General features: G+C 50.8%; 1 protein-coding gene across 15 annotated transcripts in view; it reads right to left on the bottom strand.

The window, feature by feature from the left end:
* The window catches only part of MYT1L (myelin transcription factor 1 like), a 367,369-nt gene that overhangs the window by 109,216 nt on the left and 234,404 nt on the right, over positions 1-23,749 (bottom strand). For all 15 annotated transcript variants that reach the window (XM_033124940.1, XM_033124939.1, XM_033124941.1 and 12 more), the window contains exons 6-8: positions 15,301-15,355; positions 15,115-15,148; positions 14,802-14,864 (exon numbers count right to left, since the gene is read on the bottom strand). In XM_033124940.1, the coding sequence (XP_032980831.1) occupies positions 14,802-14,864; positions 15,115-15,148; positions 15,301-15,355 (152 nt within the window). The remainder of the gene's footprint in view (positions 1-14,801; positions 14,865-15,114; positions 15,149-15,300; positions 15,356-23,749) is intronic.

Genomic DNA, 23,749 nt, shown 5'->3' with positions numbered 1-23,749 from the left:
CTTCTCCACCGACCCTTCAAGACGCACCTCAAGCTCTACTTTCTCCTAAAGTCATTCCTGATCAGTCTACACTTCCAGAGCCTCTGCCATTAAGGACTCTGTACCGTTCTCCAAGGAAGATATACAAATGGGCATTAAGCATATGGAAAAGAGGGAAATAAAAAAAAAGTGACCAGGACCTTGACCCAAAAAAACACACCAAAAAACACAACAAGAACAAAAACCCAACTCTGGACCATTACACACTGAGCATCAGTTCTGTAAACGACCTTATTCTGCTCTTGCCGTTTCCTGTGTGCTCGTCTTCTCTCAGTTTAACTGCTTTCTCCTTGGCTTCAGGCACTGTGCCACATAATAGGTTGCCCTCAATGCCCATTATGCCAATTGAAGGAGTGGGCCTCCAATATCCTCTTCCTACAGGTTGATATTTGGACTCTTTGGTACAGGCCTACCCGTCTTAGGTTTGGTTATGCAAGCATCTGGCCCCCAACCACGTGCGTGCTAGCTCCTTTCCTACTACAAAACACCATCTTTGCCACTTACAACTCTCGGATGTTGAGAATGTTCAGATAAAATGATCTCAACAGACAACCTACCTCTTGGCAGTAAGTCCGGTGAATTAAACTGATATATAAACATATGTAGACTCTTTATATTTTAGCTAATGATCTCGGATGTTTTAGAGGGTTTCCTGAAGTGGTCATTTTATTATGAACTAGTGACCCAACTGCTGGGAGACACTACTAAGACAATGTGCCCAGAACCACAGAATCTGGGGGATAGAGGAACCTTAGAAATCACTTCATCTGTCTTTCCACCTAGAAAATGAAGACACTAAGGCCAGAGAGATTAAGTGACACAAACAACTCAGCACTGCACTAGACTTTGCACCGGCCAAGCAAGCACCTCTTCTGCTACAGTACCAGTTGGGATGGACATGAAGCAGTAAAAGGACGTCTCGCACGGACCTAGCTGTGCACTGCATCCCTAGTACTCCGTGCCTCTTACGCACCCTACTCATATTGGCTCAAAGGAACACATCCAGACAGAGAATTGCTGGAAGGGAACACCACGCTTGCTTAGACTGTTAACAGCATAGCAGCTTCAACTTTAGCTTTCTGAATATTTACAAGTTGACAACAACACTCGGGCAGGTCACACTAAACATTAACACAGCAGCACAGACCATCTGGTCTGTATTTAGTCCAGATGAAGACATTCAGTGCTTGAGGCAGCAACTGTGACAACATCATTACCAAGCGATTGTTCCACTTTGTACTGCCACAGGTACTTGATACTGTAGCAACACTTAATACTGTCACCACACTTAGTATTGTAGTAATACTTAATACTGTAGTAATACTTAATACGGAGGCTACACTTAATACTGCAGTAATCTGCAGTACTGTAGCAACACAATACTGCAGCAACACTTAATACTACAGCAACATAATACTGTGGCAACACTTAATACTGTAGCAATACTTAATACTGTAGTAATACTTAATACTGTAGCAACAGGATCAAGCGGCTGAATTCACACCAGTACTACCACCTTGAATTATAATAAAAGTGATAAGAAAAACTGAGAAACAAGCTATATAAAAATTCATGAATCTACCAGTTACGTCTTTGCTCTGGGGGGAAATATATAAGAAAATACATAGAAACAAAATGCTAAAACTTCCTACTTTCCTCAAATACATTCTAGCTTCCTCTTCTAGGAATGAGTACCAGGAACGACGCTCTAGGACAGAATCCTTTGTCTTTATATGGTTGCTAAGAAATTATTCAGTTGGGAAATATTTAAAATTCTGCATGAAGGATTGGGATGTTTACACATTTAGCTTGGGGATGGAGGAGATGCATGAGTGTTCTAGCTCAAAGAAATATGATCATATACAAATATATGACAGATACACAACATTTAATATATATACAGACATGAAGACACACACACATATGCACACTCCAGGCAAAATATGCCTTTCGTAGAAATTATGAAGCTTCTTAAATATGCATTTTCTAATAGGTTATTGCAAGCAAAATACATGAGCTCTTACTCCACGTTTTCAAAGCCGCTCCATAGTATAATGGGCATCAGGCTACAAATAAGGAGTCTAGAAATCTAGTCCTTACAAAGACAATTAGAAACCATGTTCTCTGTAACATCGCCGTGATGGTCATTTCTGTGGCAATGGCTAGTTTAACGCTATTGTGCCTGCACTTTTTTCGTTGAGCGTAAGCTTTCAACCAAATCCATCTGCCTTCGGGTTTCCCACCCTGTGTTTCGATAGTATCTCAGCTGGACACAGCTGTGTTCATTCCAGTTATTTACTTTCCCACTAACAGTCAGAAATACTTGTCCTAAGAAAGCACGTAATGAATTGATGGTGTTTACTGCCCTGGTCTAAGATACAAATATGCACAAATACAACTCGGGGCGTGCATCTAACAGCGGACTGTCACGGCGTTGCTGACACTGTCACCGAATGCTGTGCTTCAGGCTGTGCAACTCCCTCATTCCTGGTAGTTTCTTTTTCTAAACTCAGATGACAAGAGACATTCGAATTTCTTGTGACAGACAACACGTGCTTTGAACTGGGCTTCCACACGGTGACCTTGTGAGAAGCGATGGTCCCATTGCAGATGAGGTGGAGCAGGACCCACAGAAAGGCGTCTGAGGGCAAGTTCAGGGCGCCCACTGAGCTGCTCTCGGGGGGCTCATGTTCTCTGAGTCTGCCCCTCTGTCCGTCTGTCTCTAGCCTGTTTGGCTGTGACGGGGATGTGCTCTTGGGGGCCATGCCCAGTGTGGCTGTGACCTGGCTGTGGCTTCCAGGATCTCCAGTCAGCAGAGATATGGCATAAATGGCCAGCCTGCTGCCAACTACAGCAGTCACAGTGCTTCCTTAGACGAGATTTTACTTGGGGTCCTGGTGGGGTGTGAGGTCCCAGGGTGTGTTTGTGTGTGTGTGTGTGTGTGTGTGTGTGCGCGCGCATGCACATGCTAGCTTTGCATCTCTACCTCACACCAACTTCTTAGATATGCAGGTCTTTGGGCAACAAGGGACTGTCTTACGGTGCAGACCTGCCCTCCAGCGAGCACACGGCCCATTCACAGTGAGAGACAGATGTCGCGTGTATGGTAAAGGAAGAGGCTCTCACGTGTTCAGTGGGGCCCCCACGTGGCACTAACAAAGCCATTGAGCCCTCCTGGCAGCTCCCAGCACTGCCCCACTGTCACCCGTGGAAAGGGGATGGGCTTCTCAGGGGTCAGCTGTAAACACAGCCAAACCTGCTTGGCTCGCTGTATTCGCGGTCAGATCTGGGGGTAGAGGTTGCAGAACGTTGTTGTTTTGTTTTTTTTACAGGAAATGCAGTATTCTTCCTTCACATGGTGCTGAGGGGTGTGAGGAAGAGGGGAGACTGTTGGCGTCCCAGTAAAGCCACTAGGCTCACTCAGTGACGGTTCCACGTGAAGGATGCTTCCGCATGGTGCCAGAAGCCATGTCATCTGTCCCCAGGTTTAGGACACTCAGTAGACATTTCCTCCTCTTTTCCATCAGTTTTTTTTGGAACCGCCCACCCAGCTCCCTGGGGGTAGGAAGGGAGATCTTAGTGCAGCCACTGCAAAGGCTGCCTCAGACTTCTCACGCGGGAAACTGAGCTGCAAGCCTCTTCACTTACCGCGTGTCTGTGAGCGGTCGCTCCACAGCTGTGGTCTGAGCTCCTCGTCTGTAAAATGAAGGGCTGGTCAGACACCTAGGGGTCTTCAGAGGAGCCATGCCTCCAGATCAGTGTCTCAGCATGTGGACACGTGTGGAGGGAGGGCAGTGTCCACGTGGCCATGGGACGTGCTCTGTCTTTGCACTGACACACTTTGGCTTGTGGCTTTGGCTCTGTCCAACCACTCAGCTTCTTTCCTACTCCCTGTGCTTGGAACCGGAGGCTGGGTGGGTGGGGGAGGGACGTGTCAGGTGATCCGAACAGAGTGCTCTAGGAATCAAACCTTCCTGGGGTCAGTCTGGAGTGGGGGGAGCTGGGAGGTGAGTTCACCCAAACATAAGTGAGACGATTCTCCAAAGGGGGGATGTGACAAATTTTGAACCATGAGTTCTTCCAGAATTTTCTAGCAACAGTATTGTTGAAAAAGTGATCAATGCTTTAAAAATTAACCCTTTTACAAACAAGATAATTCTTTTCTGAATAAGAAGGGAGTATTTTTAAAGCAATCATGTTACATCTTATCTGTAGCAGGTGCTGGTGGGAACACAGCTGGAAAGAAACTTACAGCAGTCCTGCTGTCCTGCCAGCCCTCCTCCCTCCATGACAATCTGCCCCAAGGGAAGACTATGTAAAGAGACCTATCTCACATGGTTGACAACAGGGAAACGTTCAGAAAAATGTCAATCATTTCCAACAATAAGAGTTGCGTAAGTTACAATATGACCACAGAATGGAAGTTACCACGCAAGTGAAAATTAAAATATTTAATAACATCGAAAAGGCGCATGTTGTGATGTTAAGTAAAAATTTAAAAAATGCAAGTTTACATCTATAATATGAGATTTAAAAAGTAGCAAAAATGCATTAAAAGTCAAAGCAAAAATCTAGCAGCATACTGATATTCTGGGCAAACGTTGCATGCGCCACGTGAGCAGGGACGATGGCACCGCAGACGTTAGTGAAAGGCTGCCCCAGTCCACAATTATTTCTTCTACAATATTATTTTTAGTTCTTATTTAAGAAAATGAGCATTTCCCTACCTTTAATCTAAGTCACCTTTGAGCTCACACAGTACTTCTTTTGCCTTTCTTGCTAATAAAACTCCCTGGGAGAACCAGTTAAATAAAACATTTGAAAAGCCAACTTTTTATCTTTTCTGATTCTGAAGTGTTTCAAAACCTGAAAAGCCTAGGATTTTCCCACATTCCCGCTGCGCTGGGGGCCAGGAGCCCGTGTCACACGCCTGGAGTGCCCGTGCTGCACCCGCGTAGGCCCAGGAACCACGCCTGGGCGGGAGGGGCCTCAGGTGAAAGCCCCAAGTCTCCTGCCCTCGCCCACCAGCACCTGCTGGAAATCAGTTTGGGTTCATTTCAGAGCTTCTCTGACAGAACCACGCTTGCCTCAGAGTCCCCGGAGCTTCGTGCCTTATTCTAAGAGCCTGATCAACACTTTCCAGACCAGCCAGCGGGACCGGGCAGAGGGGCTGAGTGGACAGACAGCGGCCTGGCCTAGGGGCTGTGGGCAGAAGGGAGCATGGGCTACAGGGTGTGGGGCTATGGGGCCTGAGGACACACTCCCAGGGGCCCTGGTCTGCATGACAATGTGCCCTCACACAGCAGCAGCTGACCTTGCTACTGCACAGGACAGGAGGGCCGCCCCAGGAGGGGGCCCCTGAGGAAGGGAGCAGGGGCCGAAGGTCCAAGTCCTACAGCATAGTTTGCCAAGACCTCTTCCTGGCAGCTGCCAGAACCATCACTGTGTATCCCCCACATGGCCAGCCTGACACGGCCAGCACACCCAAATTAGAATGAAGGACATATCTGCTGGACTGGACCCCAGCTCTCCTTCAAGCCATGTTTCCTCTGAGTGTGTGTGTCCTGCCCTGGGGGTACAGTCTTGGACCCAGTGCCAAGTAGCTGCTGGGTAATTACGTTGCCCACCTGCCTGTGAAGCACAAGCACAGTGGGGACTGGCTCCAGGATGGGCGGTCCCCAAATGGCGGCCCCTGCCCCTGCCCTCTCAGCCCTCATGTCCTGCCCGGGTGGGAAGGCTGGAGAAATGGACGCCGGCCCACTTCTGTCCCTCCCTGGCCTGTCTGCCGACTCCGGCCTGGAGCCCAGACAGCTCATCAGACACACAACAAGCCATCAGATTGGCTGAGGGGCTAAGGAGGTGATCTGAGAGCATCAGTGAATCATGCCCAGAACTTCTTCCAAGATGCTTTCTCGTCCCGAGTTCTGGGAAACGCACCCCCTGCCCCTGCATAGGGAGCTTATGTCTGGCAAGGTCGAACACAACATTAGACAGTGTCCATGGCCCGCAGGGTGGCTCCGGCATCCCAGTGAGCGGTTCTCTTAAAATGGGTTGAACTACACTGGGGAGCTCAGAGCTTTCCCTTAGCAGGACAGGGAAGGTGAGGCATCTTAACGCCCCGTCCCCACAGCTGCAAAGGCTGAGGGAGGCTCATGGCCCAGCAATGCTTTGTGGGTGAGCCGCACAGGGTTGCACACAATCCCAGAACACGCCCCGGCTTTCTCTCTCCGAGCCGCTCTACCCTTTGTACATGCTGTGTGTTCCTGGCCACTGGGCTCTCTTAAAGCTGAGGCTGCAGGCTGGAAACGGCCAAGGGACCACACAAGTGGCTCTCAGACTGTGCCCTGAGCCAGGGACATGCATAAGCAGGGTCTGGCTGGGGGCTCTGAGCAGCCCCCAGCCTCTGGACCTCCCTAGAAGCCCCGCCGTGGTCTGGGGGAGTCCCAATGCGCGACAGAGCTGAGCCCGGAGAAGCCACCTGGCTCACAGCCCTGACCGTTCACATCAGGCTGCCCCTCCCTCCCCAGACAGACAGACAGCCCCTCCCTCCCCAGACAGACAGACAGCCCTCCCTCCCCAGGCAGCACCTCCCTCCCCAGGCAGCCGGACGGCCCCTGCACTATGCTTCAGTATTTCCGTGATTGTCAGTTTCATGAATCCATGGCATGAACAGAGTAATACGGAGATGACACTGTCCCCAGACAGAAGTCGTCCTCTGTGGCTCCTGAAGGCCTCAGGAGTGACGCCGGGTGGCATCAACTTTAGGGTCATGTCAGGGCTGGGGGTTGCTGGCGGCAGGCGTCACTGGCAGGGCTGCAGTCTGTCGGCATGATCGACAAGTTCCCGGCCACGCTCAGACCCTACCTCAGACTCAGCTCCTGGCACTAACACTCTTTGGTTGTCACTCCATGCCTGTGTGTGTGGGTTTTCAGATTCAGACGTGCTGTGGGCCTTGTTTCCTGGTTGTTATGTAGAATAACCCCTCTTCCCTGTTACCTGCAAACCCCACGGAGTCAGGTACCTGCCATTTGCACACAGGCTTGTCCTCTGGACAGCGCGTCTTACACTTGGAACCATCAGAGTCCCCTTAAGGTGTGCAAACAGACTGTTGGGCCCCACCCACAGCTTCTCATTCAGCAGGTCTGGGCGGGGGCCCAAGAATTTGCCTTTCTAGAAAGTTCTAGGTGATGCTGAGATTCCAGTTCAGGGGACCCCACTTGGAGAACCCCTGCCTATGGGAAGCTGACCCAGCTTCCAGCTGCAAGGATGGGCTTGAGGTCATGAGGACAATCGTACCTGCTGGTTAGGGAGGGCTCGGGAACAGCTGTGACCCCTGGAGCACTGGAGCTCTGAGGACAGTGGTGCAGGCCTCCCAGAAAGTCCTCCTTGCTCTTCTGAGAGAGCTTCCAGAAATGAGTGCCTGCAGCCTCCTCCGGAGGCAGGGGCAGAGGGCCCGCAGGGCAGGGCTACTGTCTTCCCAGGAGGAGGCAGGTCACTACAGAGGACCGAGACACTATAAGAGAGGTGGCTGGTCATGGAGCAGGAGCCTGACTGAGGTCACCTGGGCACCTACCTCTCCGTTTCCAGTGTACATGCGACAACCTCTGTGATTTATGCCAGTCTGTGGTGGGTTTTCCATTTTTTGCACAGAAACATTTTTAATTGCAAATTCTAAAATCAGATTAAAGCAATGTCAGTCACACTAAGACGGCGTCTCCTTCCTCTGCCCGCTTTCCTGCGTTAGGCAGGAAGAGTGCACGGGGGTTGGGGTGCCCACCAAGTTCTGGGTCTAATATTTGAGGAACGATCTTCTCTTCAGGACAGTCAGAGGAGGAGGGACGCAGCTTTCCCTGTGGGCATCCCAAGGGTCCTGCTGGCCACGCCTCCACCCTCAGGGCGGAGCCTCAAGTAACAAGAACGGTGTGAACGTCCTCAAACCACTCATCGTGCTGCCTGCCTGGATCCGTCACCCGAACCCCCTCAGGGTGGTGTGACGTACGCCTCTCAGAGCACGGCACCCACAGGCTCGGGCTCAGCCTGGCTGGTCCCTGGGCTAAGAACCAGCAGAGACCCACACACTCGAAGGGTCGGACCAGCTCGGGGTCACAAAGCCAGCGTTGCGTCTGGTCCCTGGTCACAGCTGCACAGCTGGGTCACCTACTCTGACACATTTCATGGCGCCTCAGGCCCGTCTCCATGCAGCAGAGCTGAAGAGGGGCTGCTGTACTTCTGCCGTACTCCCCAGGCACAGGGCAGCAGCCCTCAGGGGGCTGGGCATTACCTGGTGGGGACCCCGGGCAGCAGCTGTCCTGTTTGCAGACTCTGCTGACGGCTTAGAGCCAAGTGGACCTTTTTATACATAAACTGTCTGAAGTGCCTGTGTTCCTTTCCTTTGAATGTGGAATGATTTGAAAAATGTATTTACTTTTATTAAAGGTTAAAAGAAGGTCCTGAAATGCATTGTATGTTTTGTTTCGCAGTTTTAAATACCCTTTAGAATCGGTCCCACCGTATTCTAAAGTATGCAATGCAGTAGCCCAGGCAGACTCACTGCAGACTAGAAGCAGGCAAATGGTTTTCTCAGGACAACAGCCGGGAATCTTATTTTTTCAAATCGAGGGTTTACTGTGACAATGAAGGTTAACTGCCAGAGTCCAAAAAGACTCCGAGTTTTGTGTATTTGCACATGTGACTAATAATAAGGCATCAGAGTGACAGTGAGTCCAGGAGACCCACTTGGTTTGATTCTCCACTTCCTGCAAATAAGTCCCCGATCTCAACATTTTTGCTGTGCAACTGTGTAAGCCATCAAGTTAATGCTAAAATATGTGTGTCCCTTCTGATTTATAGTATCAGTGACAAACAGTCAGAAGCACAGGCATGCCATGAAGCGTATGGATGGGGTGATGACGTGCACACTGGTGTCTCCTAAAGAACGAGGGGTACTTGTTCTCGTGGCAGCAGACCGGCAGGGCGGCTGCGTGCACAGCACCCCCCATAAACTCCCCACAGCGCGTCCCATCACACAGCCACCACACATTAAGCAGAGTGTTCGCCAGGCACGGCAATGTGTCCCGTGCAGCCAAGTGAATCTTCATTTTTCACATGCAGGGCCTTACTAATTAAAATCAGCTTTGCAATTAAACATGGAAAATTGTGTTAAACTTTCAAGCGTGGTTAGAAAAAAACGCAATTATTTTTAGGGCATTTTATTTTAATGCAAATGAAATTTCTAACAACGTGAAATCCCTAAGAGGGAGGGACAGGCCTCCCTGTGCCTGTCTCTGTCTGTCTTCCTGTTGCTTCTTCCCTCTCTTCCTGTCTCTGGATTATGGCTGCCCCTCAGTGAACGGTGCAGAGCCCCGCTGTCTCACCAGCACCTGGTCCTGTTCCAAAGCTTTTAGTGAGAGCCTCTGTGAAGGCATGAATAATGCAGCCCTGGGGCTGCCGGCAGAATCTGAATGAGGCGTGCTTGCACCAGCAAGCCAGCCCTGCACTTCAGCTCCAGAACAAGCCCCCGTGAAGACAGGCAATTATTCACCCGCTGCTGACGCACAGCAATCATACTGGTGGCTGCAAAGGTGTATGAGATGGAGAAGTATGAGCAAGGAACGCGACAGGCAGCCAGAGAGAAGCAGTCATTTTCTAATGAAAAGGGAAGCTACCATTCGGAGCTTTTAATTGTAAAGTTTCAAGATCCATTGATTTGGCTCTGAATTCTCTAAACTGGGGAGGATTTAAAACAATAGCGATATCCATCACCAAGGTTTTGGGTGCTTGTTGAGTGTGAAAGACTCTAAAGCTACATTCTGGGTCAAATATTTCATCAGAACTCTATGCTCAACAAATAATTTTAAAAAATCCAGTGAAGTGTAAATGCAAGTGCAATCCACTGAATTTCAGGAATAAATCCAGAGGGTTCACAAAGCAGGTATGTGAAGAATAAATCCCTGTGAGCGGCTCTCTGTCTGTCTCTCTCTCATCAGAGGCTTATACAAAAGTCACTATTCAGAAAGAAGGAGGTAAATCCAGTTAATTTCCAATGTCCCAGTATGTGACACCTATACAATGGAAGGCCAAAAGTCACAGTCCTCCCCACTGTTTAATAGGAATCCAGTACGTGGTATTAATACATTTGGATTCCTTCCTATTACTAATTTCTATTGGGAAAATTAAGAAAAAAACTTTAAGAACAGTAAGCCGACCATTGTTTTGCAGATGAGCTAAGTTTCTACAGATATTCCCCTGGAACCATCAGGGGCACACTTTGTCTTTAATCCAAACAATATTTCGTATCAACATGGAGAGAAAAAACATAAACTGAATATAAGGCACCAGAATTTTCAATCTTAATCAAAGGTTCACAAGTAGATTTTTGCAGAAAAGCTTTGACATTTGGCATCCTAGCTCACAGCTTAGTATCAGCTGGTGGAACACTCTGGATTAACACGGTATGTCTTGATCAGGAACTTGAACTGCCCTAAGACAATTATAGACAGAGTGACAGGTGGGGCTCTTTTCCCCACATCTTCCCCCCTCCCTGACATATACTGTGCCCATCTTCGGTTTGGGGGCTGCCCTCGGAGAATGCCAGGCTCTGGTCCCACCCGGTGAAGCTCAGGGTTGTGGCACTTGACGTGCTGTGGCCCGCATGGAACCACACGTTGGGCAGGGTTTGGCACTTCACACCTGGCCGGTAGCCTTCGGGTGACACCTGCTGGAGGTCAGGAGGAGGAACAGGCCTGCAGCTCCTAAACCCCACTGGTGGTTTCTACATCTTCCACCCACCGCAAAATGGCATGGGAACGTGGGAAGCCCTTGTCTTCCAGCCATGGGCAGTTTAAATGCTCGCAGGTCGTGAGTCTGCTTGCACACTGGGGACAGAGGGCATCCAGGAAGTTCCCTGCCCTGAACCTGAGCGTCGAACAACTAAACTAGAAACCTCAGGATGACTAGGAGCCAGCGTCTGCATCGGATAAAGGAAGCTCTGCGATCGGACACCACCTGAGATACAGGCAGGCTCCAGCTACAGCCAGCACGATTTCGGAAAAGTTGTCCACGCTCCACAACCACGGCACAGCCACGCAATGGTGTGTGTCAGAAGGCAACGGTTGTCACTGCGCACAGAGCAGATGAGTGAGCGTTCTGCTTCCTAACGGGAGAAGTGCTTCTGGCCCTGACTGCAAATTCCATGGTGTTTCTGTCATACTTATACACTGATAATACAAAGCCCCAGTGGGAAAAACAGAAGTCAGATTCACGTGTCCAGATACTTAGGCGGTTTCTGAAGACAGACGTCTGTTTTACCGGTTAGTGGCACGAGGGGCGGGACCCTGACCACCTTCACCAGGGCACGGACATGCTGACTGAGCTGGATCCCTGCAGCCACAGACGGGCACTGAAGCAGAGCCGTCTTCAGTGCCGCGGCGACGCTTGTCTGACATGCTGACGTGTGTGTGTCTCAGATATGGGACCCCCCATTCATCTCCCTCATTTTGGCCTTGGCTGCCAAGGGGCTCAGACTAAATGTAAGATGTTATTAAAACCCTGATATAACCTGGGTTTCCAGTAAAATTATGTTTCCATTTCCCTTACGTTTTTCCTAATTTATCTGTTGATTTAACTGTTAGCTGTGCAGTTACACGAGTGTTTACCAGCTAACTCAGACTGTTGATAAACTATTAACACAAAGAAATACTCATGAATAGATTCTCTTTTGTTCAAGGACGCAATTTTTGAAGTCAGGCAGACCATCCAATAAAGTAAGTATTTTAACCTTAACTCCTAGCCCCAGTTCTTAACCAGGATCGGAAATTATAAATTCCTTTCCAAGTTCTTCTTTCCTCTCACAGGTGTTATCCAGGGTCCATTTTCCTGTCTCCCAATTTCTTACAATCCACAGCCCCACATCCATCAAATGAAAAAATAAATAAACGAGCCATCAACTTCAGCCGCTACCACGGGAAGCCAGACACCAGTGAGGGAGCATGAGCAACCCCCAAGGGTCACCACAATGTATGTCCTATGAAGCAATAAAGTGGTAGACTGAAACTATGATTACTATCTGATTTCCTTAGGGAGTTTCTTACGTTAAATAATACAGATTAATAGTTAGGCATCATTTTATCACTTGGAATCAAATTTCCTAAAATTTGTTCTGACTTTTTTACATAGTTGATTCTGCACACCTGAGTGAAATTTATTGTTTGCATGTTCAAATAAACAGAAGCCTCAATGTACTAAAATACACATTGTACCGGGCTAAGAACTGATGGGATACACGGATAAAACCATAGGCCTAAGAGGAATACATTCATTGAAAACTTTATTGTTAAAAAACCACAGGACGAGTGATTGCATCAAAGCCCAACGGCCACTGCCACGACCGCCACATCTGAAGACACCTGCAGCGCTCCAGGTCTCCGCAGAGACTAACAGCGAAGGTCACCCTGTGTGCAGGGGCACCCGTAGGTGTCAGAGGGGAGAGACTTTTACAGCAGGACATCTTTTAAAATCAAAACAAAACAAAGCCAGACATCACTGAGCCCTCACAAATGTGAAACACAACAATCAAAGGCTGTTAACCTACACACGAGGTCTATCTAGCAGAAGGGGCACTTTTCTGTTTAAGAAATTCAATGTCATCCCTATCTAACATTACTGATAGTATGTAGACATCAAACAAATAAAACTCAGAAAGCCTCACTTGATACCTCAGGAAGAGTCCCCTGAGAGGAGGCTCTTCCAGTGATATAAGTTTTGACTAGTAATTAGTTACACATAACAAAGTCTGCAACTCTCTCATTTCAAACAGGAAAAAGAAGTCCATAAATGTGAACAAATCTGTCCAAAACCCCTGGGTCATTAGTGGTGTAGAGGAAACAACCTGTGTCTCTGGACTGGGACCAGCTCTTCGTCCTCTAGACCACGTTACGTCTCCTAATTAACTACTTCCATCAAGATTTTAGGAATTCTAATAATTACACACAATATGACTCATGGCAAGAGTGCTAACATTATTTTCAATTAAGTTAACACATTTATTGGAAAATTTTCCCATTTGGGTGTTTCTCCGAACCCCCCTCGATCCCCATCTGCTTGGCTCCTGTCAGATTCAGGCTCTGTGCCCGCATCAGCACGTGTCCCAAAGGCCACCCTCACACCATGCCCGGCCCACGTTTGAGGCCATCGCGGGAGCAGGCGGGGAGCGTCTCACAGGGACAAAGCGGTGCACAGCTGGACGGAGAGGGCAGGGACACCAGTGTCGGCACAATTCTGTGGGAGCATCATGATTTTTCCTGCAAAACTGTGGTTATGGAATTATATTTGGCTGACACCTAATTAAAACTTTTTAGCCAAATTTAATCTTTCTGTAACAGTGCAATAAACTTTAACTACTGACTAGTCAACTGATGATTAGGGGAAAAGTTAGATTCCACTCATGGTTTGCTAACTAGTTTTCCATTGAAAACATAAATGCTGCAGTTTTCTAAAACTTTTAGATGAAGTATTTACACCTATACTCCTTTATAAAATAACATCAATACTTGAAACTACTTATTTAAATTACATATAAATTACAATAACTTATTCATTCTATAAGAACAGTAACATAATAAGTTTAACATTTTAAATCCCAAAATTCCCTTAAGAAAGGGCTCACCATTCCTGTGGTCTATTTATAAACAACAGAAGTCCGACAATGACCTCATCATGGATGCTTGTTAAAAATTCCCTGCCTTCTTGAATGCTAACATGGGGATCTGGGAAATAATTTGTAATTTTTCCCTTGATTTTACTAAAGGACATTTAAAATAATTGCCTGATTTCACCCATAAATTACTGTTCAGCTGAAAAGGACCTACGGCGTGAGGCGGTGAGGGAAGGTCACGCCGAGGCCTGCGGGCACACCTGCTCTGGCATCTGAGCTTTGATTACGCGCTTTGCTTCCTGACGGTTTGTCACGGTGAATGACCTCAGTCCCAGCAACCTCGTTTGTGAAAAATTAGCTCAGAATTTATCATAGGTTGTAGACACTGCCAACTCATCACAGTGGAAACATCCCCTGAAAGGCAGAGCTGCCTTACCACCCCACAGAAGAACTTCGTTGTGGAAAACAATGTGGAGCGTGCCGTCTCCGTGCCCCCAGGCCTCCGCTGTGATGCTATGTCAGCAGTGCCCACCAGGCCACCCACCTCCTGGGTTCTGTCCGCACTGGCTCTGTGACGCACCTCGTCCCAGTATTCATGACAATAACAACTGTTTAAGCCCTCAACTCCCGTTAGGCGACACATGCTGTTCAGCTCCCACTGTGACCACCTCCTGCAGCCGCCCAGGGACTGGGCTTGGGGTTCTGATCCCAGGATAATGTTCAATTATGGGAACCCCGTTCCTGCAAACGACCCAGAAGGTCACACTCTGACTCACCGCCTTGCAGCCACCGCATGAGCAAGGGGAAGGAGATAAACCTTCGTGAGGACGTAGCAGCGGTCTCAGCGCGCTGCCCCCATGCACATGGGAACGCGTTTCAGGATGGTCTCAACGTGTCAGCTTACGCGTTATCATAAACCGTGCCCCAGGAGACAGTTAGAACGGCTGACATGTTGAGAACCTGTACAAGAGGCCAAGGACCGAGCTCAGGTCAGAGGAAAATGACGACGCGCGGCACTGTTGCCAAGGACACCCGCCCACTGTGTTCACGTTTGATTTGTCCCCACATGAGTCACTTGAGACAGAACAGTGTGAATAACCGCAGGCATTACCTTCTGTGTCTTGCGTATTTGCCGCTCACATGCCCACTGCCGTCACAGCCAGGAGTGGGGCAGCTGCAACAGGAAAGAATTAATTACACAGGCGCCATGGCTGGGGCAGGTGAGACCGAACGCTTCAGTGGCAAGAGAGGAGGCCACCCAGACAGAGAGCGACAGCGAGCACCCAGAAACCCGGACGGGGGTGGGGGAGGGGACGTTCTTTATGTGCAAGTGTGGAGGGCTTGCTTTCATCAGCGCAGGGGGCGTGCACAGGCTGCCGTGAACTCCCCGCCATGGCACGGGCCCACCTCACCACAGCGCTCACCTGAACAGCTCCTGTATGGCTGGCTCCACAGGAACTGCGGAGAGAGGGCAAACGGATAAAAAGTTACCACCCATCACAGGACCCCTTCCACACAAAATTCCCGAGTGGATGGGGTCAAGGCAGCCGTCAGGATGGAGGTGACCAGCTTGGCCGCACGGGCACCTGGGCGGCTGTGGACGTACGTACCTCGAACCCCTTTGGACCGGGTGCGATGGCGCTTCTCTTCAGTGTCCACTTCCATCTGCGGGCAGATAAGAGGCAGTCAGTGTTCGGCGCCTGCGAAAAGGGCCGGCCAGCCGGCTGCGGGCTGAGCCCTGGCATGGTACTGAGGGCATTTTAGTCCTGCTTCCCTCTGTAAGGGACGCCTGTCCAAGGGGCTTTGGGGAGGACCGTGTCGGGAGCTCCACACATGTTAGAAACAACACAGCAGACCTTGACCTCGCGGAACGCTTACCCAGGAGGCCTGCCCTGGGGATGAGCTCCGAGTGCAGCCTGATGAACACACATCTGGGTTGGTGCTGACTTGTACTTCGTACCAGAATGTAACAGACAGCTGTTAAGTTTGCAGGGCGGCTCAGACTGACATCTGTCATGTCTGGGTTCACCGTGTAACTGAGGGGTTTAATCTTCTCCAGCAGGTGAGAGGAGAGCAAGTGGGTGGCCCGGAAGGACAGCATTTGACCTTGGGGTGCCCTCCCTGTCGTCTAGGTCCTGGGTGCACTTGCCAGCCACACTAAATGGTCAGGATGCTTTTCAAGGACACATGGTAACCCCACGTCTTGCACTTTGCAGATGACACAGTGTTTTCCTAGAACCACTTTGTGTGACCCTCACAACGGTGCAAGGGACATATCTTTAGTGTGTCTACCTTACAGGCCTGGCTTGCCCTGATCTCCGAGTGGGAGTTCTGCTGCCCAGCCACCCGCCCCTCCATGGCGTCTTTCAGCCAGAAACTTCAGGAAAGCTGTGACACTTAAGGACTGTCCAGGTGAAGGTGGAAGAAAGAGAGACTGTACCTGAGCTTACCCACAGATACTGGGTACACAGTTTGACTGGATGAGGGAATGAGAGAATGAATAAATGAGGGAATGAATGAGTGAATGAACGAGGGAATGAATGAGTGAATCTGTTTGCTGGATGATGGCGGGTCAGGAGCTGGCAGGAGGTAGGTGGAACACTGAAAAGACGGGATTGAGGGAGCAGAGGGGGCACTTCCGAGGCCTGGGCAGACCTGGGAGAGGTCCCAGGCGACCTGGCCAATGTATGGCTGTTGTCTTTTCTGGAGCACAATGACGGTGGACCCTTCACAAGCACATTTTAGAAAATAAGGTCTCAGGGGTGAGAGTGTACGGAAGGCAGCGGGAGTGGGGTCAGAGGAGCTGAGAGAAGCCGGCGAGTTACGGAGGAAGGAGGGGCCGCAACGGCTGCTGCCATCAAGTGTGAGTCTACCACCTGGGGCACCGCTGTCCAGGGAAGAGAGGCCCCGGAAGGGTGCGAACTTGGGAAACGTCTCCCGAAGGGCCAGCGTGACGCAGTGCTCGGCAGCCTCTCCTGGTGCTGCCCCTTCGGTTCCTTAAGCACACAGGACACTGAACGCTGAACGCACGCACGTGTGGGCTTGCGAGGGATGTAGCCGCACCCCTGGGTGACACACAATGCTCTGAAAGTGCTACTCCAAGTGAGAACATTTTCCAAACTGCACAGCTTTAGCAAAGCGTATCAGGCCAATAGGACACACAGTGAAAGATGTGCCAACATCCAAGATGTGGAGGCAAGCTGGGTGCTGTCGCTAGACAACCGGATAAAGAGGAGGTGGTCCTCAGACAGGGGGCATCACTCGGCCACAGAAACGAAAACTAACCGTTTGCCACAACGTGGATGGACCTGGAGGCACTGTGCTGCGTGAGAGAAGTCAGACGGGGAGACAAATACCGTATGAGTTCACTGTGGGATCTAAAGAACTGACTAAATGAACAAATACAGCAAAACAGAAACAAACTCCTAGATACACAGAACATTCTGATGGTCGCCAGCTGGGGGAGGGGTTGGGGCTGTGGGTGCAAAGGGGGAAGGGGCTGAAGCACAAATAGGTTGTTACACGGCAGTCACGGGGATGTAGACCACAGCACAAGGAATACAGTCAGTAATACTGTGATAACTGGGTATGGTGTCAGGTGGGTGCTAGACTTGTTGGGGTGATAGACGGAAGGGGGTTGGGGGCAGGGCGAGAAAGGTGAAGGGATAAGAACTACAAATTGGAAGTTACAAAGTAGTCACAGGGATGTAAAGTACAGCACAGGGAGTATAGCCAGTAATATGGTAATAAGTGTGCATAGTGCCAGGTGAGTAACTAGACTAGTCAGGGGATCACTTAAATTACACATGTGTATAACCACTATGCTGTACACCTGAAACTAATACAATACTGTGTGTCACCTGTAATTGAAAATAAACAGAGTAATAGAGAAGGTGATGGAGAACGTGGGTGTCACTGTGGAAACACTGTATTCCTGACACTGCACCTGTCACAGGACTGGGGAAACAGATGATGGGATGAAATGCTATTCTTTAGGCATTCGCAATCAAGTGGAACTTCGTGTTAGGGGATCGGGTGGAAGTACTCTCTGTGTGGCGTGACGGGACAGGAGGGGCTGCATCCAGCCCCCCGTGGGGGAGCAGAAAGACAGGACCGGCTTCCTGTCTGAGATCTGAGCCGAGGTGAAAGCTGCAGTGCAGGTGTCAGGTGTGTGGTTCCCAGCAGAGGGAACAGGATGTGTGAAGACCCTGAGGTTCGCAGGCACAGCAGTGTGCTCCATGTACCCCAAAAAGGGGCCTGCAGGGGGTGCACTATGGGCACAGCCTGGGGGAACGCGAGCCAGTCCCTTCCCATAGACGGTCCCTCCGCCTCTCTCATGGCTCAAGACTGTAGAACCTAAATGACGTCCTGTCGTGAAAGCACAACAGAAATCCTGTGCAGCACAGGCCACACTCTCAATAAACTTCCAAGCCTTGTCTGGGCCTGAACTCTGTAGACAAAGCTGCAAACCCTAAGAAAATATCCATCGATGTGATGACAGGTTGCAAGAAAGACGTCCAGTAGTAGACGGCCTAGAGAGGACATCTGTCATCCTGACACCGTCCACTCTGAAAGCAGGGCCCTGGGACGCTGCCCTAGAACACCAGGCTGGCCTCTCTCAGACCCTCACCCAGGGCCTTCATGTGCCTGTGCTGGGGCCACAGCGGTTGGACCCAGATGCAAGGGAACAACCACGATGACGTGCCCCCAGCCCCTTGTCTTTTGAATACAGAGAAAGAAAGTTGCCGAAGAAAAGGAAAGGGTCCTGTGTTAGGCAGGCAGAGGTGGTAGAAAGCGCCAGTATACAGAGGCGTCTGTGGACTTTGGTTTAATGAGTGAACGAGTGAATTACAGTGAACTAATGCTTCTCTTGGCCAGCTACATTCTTTTTTTTTTTTTTTTTTTAAAGATATTATTGGGGAAGGGGTGCAGGACTTTATTGGGGAACAGTGTGTACTTCTGGGACTTTTTTCTAAGTCAAGTTGTTGTCCTTTCAATCTTAGTTGTGGAGGGCGCAGCTCAGTTCCAGGTCCAGTTGCTATTGTTGGTTACAGAGGGGCGCAGCCCACCATCCCTTGAGGGAATCGAACCAGCAACCTTGTGGTTGAGAGGACGCGCTCCAACCAACTGAGCCATCTGGGAGCTCAGCGGCAGCTCAGCTCGAACCGGCAGCCTTTGGAGTTAGGAGCACGGACCCCAACCACCTGAGCCACCGGGCTGGCCCGGCCAGCTACATTCTTAATTACTACTTATTAACAGTTTTACTGTGGTTTTGAAAACTTTTAAATAAAAGAGCTGCAGAGAACTAGCCCCCACGTGCTGCCAGAGAAGTCTCTGCTGTACGAACGGGGAGGGGACGTCAACAATGGCTGCGTCACCGGCAGGTCAAGGTGAACGCCGTCCGTGAAGCTGTGCAGTTACTGGACTGTGTGCCAGAGGTCTTGCCAACTTCAGAAGAAGCAACAGGGGAAGGGCTCATCTGCAAATCCTGGGTGCCCTGTGTCCAAGGACGGGTTTTGCAGCCATGCCAGGGCCTGGGGACCTAGTGGGACAGATGAAACTAACCCACAGCTTCAAAGGCTCCACAGGTCATGACAGGACGATCAGGCAGTGAGATCCTTCCACAAAATAACTGATGTTTGCTTTGACTAAATAAGGGGCAATCAGGCAATTTTGCATCCACGGAAATCTGCTTCTCAGTTACTCTGGCTACAGTAACCGCGGAGACAGGAAGGCTCTCCTGGGCAGTGGTTCAGGAGAAGTGGCCGCGACAGGACGCGGAAGCCCCTTTGTGAACACGTCTCAGGCCGCCCGGAGCTGCTGGCGACCCGTGGAAGGCGTGAGGCCACCGCTGGCTCTTCAGTGACGTGCAGAGATGACGACAGAGCCCTGAGGCTCCTCTCACGCGCAGCACTGTTGCAGCGAACACTTCTAGGTGTGGAGCTCTGGCCACGTGGGGAAGGCACCCTTTCCAGAACTTTCCATGAAACACCAGGTCCGCTGCCCTTCAAATACTGAACTAATTCTCGGTTAGTTCACTTGAGCACTTGGGCTGGGGCCCTGTAACAGCTCACGTTCTGAACTGTCTGGCAGGTTCGCCATCTTATCACACTGGACTTGCACCCAAATTCTGGAGCCTTGGTATCCAAATTGGAATTTCTGATTTTGCTGGAGAAACAGGAGGGTCTGGAGACTGTTTACGTACAGTCCCTGGGGCAGTGACGCTCGCTCTCCCACGTGGCAGCCCTAGCCGCCTGAGGTCCCAAGTGGATGGGACTATGACACCGGCCCAGCCCTCGGGCATCTGACGGGCTGCTGTCCACCTGGTCCCAGCCAGGTCAGAAGCCGGGCTCCAGCCACGTGACACTGCTGTGCTGAAGGCAGCGTGGGGCTGCAGTGTGGGTGTGCTCCCGGGGCCTCCCCAGGGTCCCTGTCCAGTGTGCTACCCTGGAGGGTGACCGAGCGCACGGAAAACAAAGCCAGCATCTCAGTCCCAGGGCTGTGAAGGGTCGTGGAGAAACCAGACCTGAAACAGCCCTCCATGTGACGTCACAAGAAGCGTTCCTTTCCGGCTCTCCAGACGCGTATGCAGCCATCAGGCCCTCATGGGCGCTGGGGTCCCCGAGGGCTGGATGGGACGCTGAGTGTGGACATGACGGGCCACACATGCTGCCTTCTCTGAACGAGCACAGGGGCTTCGCTCAGCGTTTAAGAATTTAGCTCAGTGCCCTCGCCAGCCCTCTTCGTGGAGCAACGTGTTCTTTAAATTCCCTGAAAGCTGCTCCAAACAGGTTTGTAAAGACCTCATACACACCTTCAAAGTAATTATGGTCTTGTCTAAGGTGCTGGTTTCGGCTTCCCTGTCCCCCAGGACCTGCATCTCCTGCCCCCCCCCCCCCGGGGCCGGCTCATGCCGGGACTGCCAGGTGGAGGTGCAGAGCGGACGTGGGTGCTGCGCGGCCCTGAACGGCCCTGGGGATGGGGGGCCGTCCCTCGGACCTGCTGCTCAGTCTTCCGCGTCAGCGCCGTCCTTCACCTGGTCACGGGATGCAGGGCGGTGACAGCACAGGTCCCAGGGGCAGGTGGCGGCGGTGTCTCTGCTGTGCGAGGCTGGGCGGGTGGCGCCCACGATCTCAGCTCTCGCGGGTCGACAGTTTCTGCTCAGCTCACTGCATGGTCCAGTGAGGGGAATAAAACGATTTTCCAGGAGGACCTGGCAAGGTGCCTGGGTGCTTTCCTCTCAGTTCAGCCTCCGAGGCGCAGTTCTCCAAAGGCACGGGGCCTGCTCCTGACCCCAGGGGTGGTCTGTGACACTTGTCATGTAGGGTCCTCTGTGCATTGTTAGGTACCTGCTCGCAATGCCAAACATCCGTGTGGCCTGACCGTGACCACGTGCCCTTGGGTGAACCTCAGGGGCTCTCCTTTGCACCACTGTCCCCTCTGAGTCATGCCACTGCTCGTCCCTTCACAAGGAAGGGTAGAAAAGCCATCCACAGAGTTGCTCACGGTCACCCACCGCCTGCTCTGGTTTTGATTTCCCTTCCCTTCCGTCTGAGTGACAAATCTCCCTTCCAACTCTTCTCATGGTCGGGGATCTGGGCCCCGCGTTGCGGCCATGCCTTGGGTCTCACCACCTAGTGCTGGGCCAAACATGTTCTCTGTAGTCTCTGGCTTCTTCCTCGAAGCCACCCTGTGTGGATGGTGATTACAAAGTCCAGGACTCACACAGACTCAGTGATGGGCCAAGGTTAGGCAGCTAGAAAGGACACCAGAGCTAGAATTCACGCCCGGGTTCAGGGTCCCCACGCCTAACCATTGCCACATGCCACCTCCCACCACTGATGGGTCTTGTGAGATCACTTCCCTGAGCGGTGACAGCAGAGGAGGGCTTGTTCCCTAGCTCAGCCTTCCTTCCAGCATGTTCCACCTGCTCCTCTCACCCCGCCCTCTGCTTTCCACCTTTTCACCCGCTGACCTCTAGCAATTGTCACATCTCTCTCTTTGTGCCCAACTTCTCCCACAGCGTCCGCACCTCCATCACCCACCCCTCCCTGCTGGACGTCACTCCTGAAATCTGTTTCAGGGGTCATCGGCGACCTACTTCCCAAATCGCCAGAGCCTGTCACCCTCTGAAAGGACCGGGTGCTAACACCCACTTTCTCCCACCCCCACCCCACAGTGTCCCGCCCAGGTCCACGCACACTCAGGAAATGTCTCTGCTGCTCGTGGTGCAGGCCGAGCCCCGTGTCTGTAACACCAGGCTCTCATTCCAACCTCGAGTCCACGTTGCGAGCTGCTCCCGTAGGATGGCCAGCTCACACGTATCACTTAAAACCGTGTTCACAGTGGTTCTTTCCGGAACGCCATCTCTTCCCGTCTTACTGTCATTTATTGCTCTTGCCTCCCCCCTCTCGTGTTTTACACACGTTTGTTTCTCTGCGTTACAGTCAGAAGGTTTTCCTCCACTGCTTTGTACATCTGGTGAGGAGATCAGCACCAGCCTGCATTGGGCCGGCACTTCTCAGTGGTCATTTACTCCATAAACGAAGCGCATCTTCTAGTCTGAAACCTACAAGTCGTATTAGACTTTTCTCCACTCCTCTGTGAAACAATCACGTTCCGGTTTCACCGCTGTCTTTTTGAGGCCGTTCCCGTCCACCTCCCCGGACACCACCTGAGTCCAGCCTGACCTATGAGCCTGTCGCTGCGTTTTCTCCGGAGTCCTGGCGCCCCCGTTTGGCTTCCTCATCAATCCATTACATCTACAGCTGGGATGTTATCTTCCCGTTTCCATCAGGGAAGAATCCAGACTGGATCCCTGCTGACTAGCTCAAGTCTAAGCAACACCTGCCTTTCTTTCCTTTATGTCCTCTACACTATTGAGCTGAACAAAACGCACAGCTCAGCAGTGGGGAGGAGAGTAGCACTTACACTAATCTCTCTTCCTCCAGCCCATTTCCTCACCCAGAGGGAGCCACCGTTCTCTCCGCTTCACACAGAAGGGACACACAGAGCGGCTTTCCTTTCACATGCTTACTGTGTACAAGAGCAGGCTCCGCTACACGCCGACTTTTCTGTAAGTTGCTATTTCTCACTCACCCACAATCACAACTATCTCTCCAGGTCAGTGCCTGTGGATTAAGCTCATTTCTTGAACGGATGCATAACATTGCCTAGAATGCATGTACTGTAATCTATCCAACCATTACTGTCAGTTTCCCACTAATGGATATTTAGGTTGTTTTACTTCATTTAGTTGCTTTATTCCACTGTAAAAAGGTGCAATAAATATCACACATCTTTGTGCATATTTCTATAATATGTTTTCTAAAATGATATTGTCAGTACTGTTAGAAAGTGTAAAAATACATGTACTTTTTTAGTACCGGATGGTTATGCCCATCTTTCTAAGTGCCAGTCTCCATGACCTCACAAATCTTTTACTTTTGCCAAGGGAAAGAACACAGCTCGTTACTGCGTCCCCTGCTTTCCGCCTGGCCACGACAGCTGGCACTTTTCCTATTTGGCCTCTTGTATTTCCTATGCTGTGAAGTTGCTATCCTCCCCCTTTGCCTATTTTTCTTTTCTTTAAAAATTCCACATCGATGTGTGATACAGCCCTTTGTATCTTATGGTAGTAAGCCCTTTGCCTATCTTATTTGCTGCAAGAGTTTTCTTCCAGCCTTTTTTTTTTTTTTTAACTTTGGTGTTATTCCCCCCACCGCCCCCGATATATTAGGTTGGTGCAAAAGTAACTGCAGCTTTGGCAATTGTTTTTAACCTTTTAAACCGCAATTACTTTTGCACCAACCTAATATGAGTAAAAACTGTAGGTCATCCAAGCAGCATTTGGAAAGAGTCCCACGTGCTCCGGCCTGGCTACGAGCCCCTCACCGAGCCTCATGTCCAGTGTCCTGAGGGCCCTGACCAGAGGGCCCAGTTCTTCCTGGGCCCTCGCCGGGCTCAGTCCTCCCACCTCAGCAGACGCGTCTCCCCCGCCCCCCGGCTGGCTGTCCGCTCTCCGTCTGTGGTCTGTCCTACACCCAGGGGCTGCGTGCC

The sequence above is a fragment of the Rhinolophus ferrumequinum genome, chromosome 13 (assembly GCF_004115265.2).
Source record: "Rhinolophus ferrumequinum isolate MPI-CBG mRhiFer1 chromosome 13, mRhiFer1_v1.p, whole genome shotgun sequence".
Taxonomy (NCBI): domain Eukaryota; kingdom Metazoa; phylum Chordata; class Mammalia; order Chiroptera; family Rhinolophidae; genus Rhinolophus; species Rhinolophus ferrumequinum.
The sequence above is the reverse complement of the archived record's forward strand: the minus strand, read 5'-3'. Positions and strand labels throughout refer to the sequence as shown.